The 2,855-nt window shown below is 46.7% G+C and overlaps 1 protein-coding gene across 1 annotated transcript in view; it reads right to left on the bottom strand.

Annotated features, from left to right (window-relative positions):
• SLC9A6 (solute carrier family 9 member A6) overlaps positions 1-2,849 on the bottom strand; it is a 50,790-nt gene extending 47,941 nt beyond the window's left edge. Inside the window, exon 1 of the mRNA XM_007462899.1 lies at positions 2,543-2,849. Coding sequence (XP_007462961.1) covers positions 2,543-2,711 — 169 coding nt within the window. The 5' untranslated portion in view covers positions 2,712-2,849. The remainder of the gene's footprint in view (positions 1-2,542) is intronic.
• Between the last annotated feature and the right edge of the window lie 6 nt (positions 2,850-2,855).

Genomic DNA, 2,855 nt, shown 5'->3' with positions numbered 1-2,855 from the left:
CACTCTTTCGCTTTATATTCCACAAGAGATACCCTTGCTTTTCCTTCACAAAATACCAACACTAAGGTACTCCATCACTTTTCATTAACTTAGAAACATCAGGGAAAGCAATCAGTAATCCCACTTTTCTCCTTTAGCCCAAGAGTTAGAGGATGTTAATGATTATCAACTACCAAAGAGCAAATAAATATTTTCAGGGAAATTCTAAGTCCCTATTTGATTTTTATAAAAAACACTATATCTGCCTCTTAACTTACAAGACTGAATAATTAAAAGAACTATTCTGAGCCTAACCTGAGAAAATGCAGTTATAACAGCAATAATAATAACAGTATTGCAGCTCTCATTTAATGAGCATTTACTTAGGGGTCAGGTACTAAGCTAAAAACATTTCTTCCTCACAATAATGCTACTATCATTGTTCCTAATTTATAGATGACAGTGTAAGAAGGTAAGGGACTTGCTTAAGATCACACAGAGTTATTGGCATAGTAAGATAAGGAACCCAGGCCTGACTCTAAAGCAGGGGTTGGAAATCACAGTGATGGTCTGTTTTTGTATGGTCCAAGAGCTAAGAATGGCTTTTAAATTTTTAAAGGTTTATAGAAAGGAAAAAAACAAAACAAAGAAGAAAACGCAACACATTTTCACAACACAGAGATTGATGTGATCCACAAAGCCGACAATATTTACTCTCTGGCCCTCTACAGAAAAAATCTGCAGACCTCTGGTCTAAAGCCTTACATCTTTAACCACTTCATCACACTATATCTCTCTACAGGAAAGAGGTTTCTGTGATCAGTTCCTTCTTTTAACACCATAATACTCACCTGGCATTTAATGGAATTTAAGATGCCTTTATTTTCTTTATATGACCTGTCTATCCAAGAAGGATAAGTTCCTTGAGGGTGGGGATCATATACTTCTTTGTATTTTCTGTGCATAACATAGTAGGCTGAGCAGCAAAGGTTTGTTGAGGATAGTAAATAAATCACACACAGGTATGCAGAGAAATTATATAGAGATATATAGCTTATCTGGCTAATTTAGCTTAAGGAGCGCTGCAAATAGAATGCAAAAAATACCCCATGAAATATGAAAACCACCCAATATGTCTAAAAACTAAGAATCCTAGGGAGCAAAGATATTTTGCACACAGGCTTAGAATTTTATTACCTTACAAATGAAAAATAAGCCTGAGTTCCTGCATTTTCCTGATGGACACAACGACCTTTCCTTGCTATGCTACCCTTGAGCTGCACATTCCAGAAGTCTGTATTTACTGGAAAGGGGAGGGGGGGGGCGTGTGTGGAGAAAGGTCCTTTTGTGCCAAGGCTTCTCCCACCTATCTGCAAGTCTGAGACACAAAGCTCAACAAGCTCATCAGTTTAAGCCTGTTCCAAATGAAGATAATCTTCACTCGTGTACTGCACAGAAAGGATTGTTTGTCTGCCCTCATCTCTCCAGCCATATATGCCTCCGCGGTCATCTTAGATTAAGACAGTCAGCAATATGCACCTTTTCCTCTCATGAGGCCACAATGCCTCTGGGTCCATGGTTTGATTTGCCCTTCTCTCCTCATGGCCAAAAAATAAAGATAAATAAGAAACCTCGCAAAGAAAGCACACTAAGACACAAGAACTGAAGCCATTTACTCAACGATCTGTCAATAATCTTATGCTACCAGCAAGTCACCCATAATACCGCATATGCGTGGTGTTCCTAATTACTGTTTGGCCAAACTGTCCTGATCATCCTACAGTACAACATGCTACTGGAAGATCTTTACCTCTTGTCCTCACCGCGGCACGGCCTGAATTAGAAGAGGCAACCATACGTATCCATATCAGATATTACAGGCATAGTACAATACATCAGGACGTCATCAAAAATGCCCTAAGCCTTCTTCGGCGTCTTTCCTGTTCAGGTTTTTACTTGGGGTACACGGGAGTCAGCTTTTCATTCTCAGCCTCCAAAGGACAGGGCGTAGCAAGATCTGGGTGATCGGGAAAGGTGGACTCTGGCTCCAAAAGAACACCAGATGCTGAGCAGCAGAGATACTACTGCAGCTTCAATGGACCTTAAACGAACTGACACCCAGAGAAATGGATCGCTATGCTGGCTTCCCCTCCCCCAGTCCTCAGCCTAATCTGAGACACCGCACCCACTCCCTTCCCATCCTCAGTCCCGGGTCCCGAGCTCGGTAGGCAGAGGCGGAGGGGGTGGCAGGTGCGGAAGAAAAAGGGGGTGGGGTCGGAGGAAAAAAAGGTGCGGACCGGCAGAGGAAAGGGGGGCGCGAGGCGGAGAAAACGGGGGGCGAGGCTGAGGAGGAAACGGGGTAAGGCAGAGAAACGAGGGGCATAGCAAAAAAAAGGGGGGCGAGGGAGAGAAACGGGGGTGGGGGAGAAAGGCGAGACGGAAAATGGAAGGAATCGGAAGGGGAGCTGAACGTAGGCCGTGCAGGGCGAGAAGAGGAGGCGAGGCAGCCGGGGAGCCGAGAAGGGGGGAGCGCCAGGGACGGACACGGGCTTGAGGCACTTGCCATAAATCATAGCCAGGCCGGTTTCGTGCAGGAAGCGGGCCCGGCGGTGCTTGAAGAGCCAGATCGTGAGAATGGTGAGCGTGAGCAGCAGGATGAAGATGAGCAGATTGGCGCTGTCCTGCCGGTGGCTCTCCTCCGCCTGCTTCTCTGACACGATCTCCTCGTCCATGGCTCTCGCTTCTCCGCCAGCGCCGTCCGAAGCCCCGGCCCAGCCAAAGACTCCCACTGCGAGGAGCAACCACAGCGGCAGCGTAAGCCGGCGGGCCCGGGGGCCACCGCCGCCGACGCCGCGGCGGAGGGGGGCCCGCAGCCA

Source organism: Lipotes vexillifer, unplaced genomic scaffold, assembly GCF_000442215.2.
Source record: "Lipotes vexillifer unplaced genomic scaffold, Lipotes_vexillifer_v1.1 scaffold481, whole genome shotgun sequence".
In the NCBI taxonomy this organism is placed as follows: Eukaryota; Metazoa; Chordata; class Mammalia; order Artiodactyla; family Lipotidae; genus Lipotes; species Lipotes vexillifer.
The sequence above is the reverse complement of the archived record's forward strand: the minus strand, read 5'-3'. Positions and strand labels throughout refer to the sequence as shown.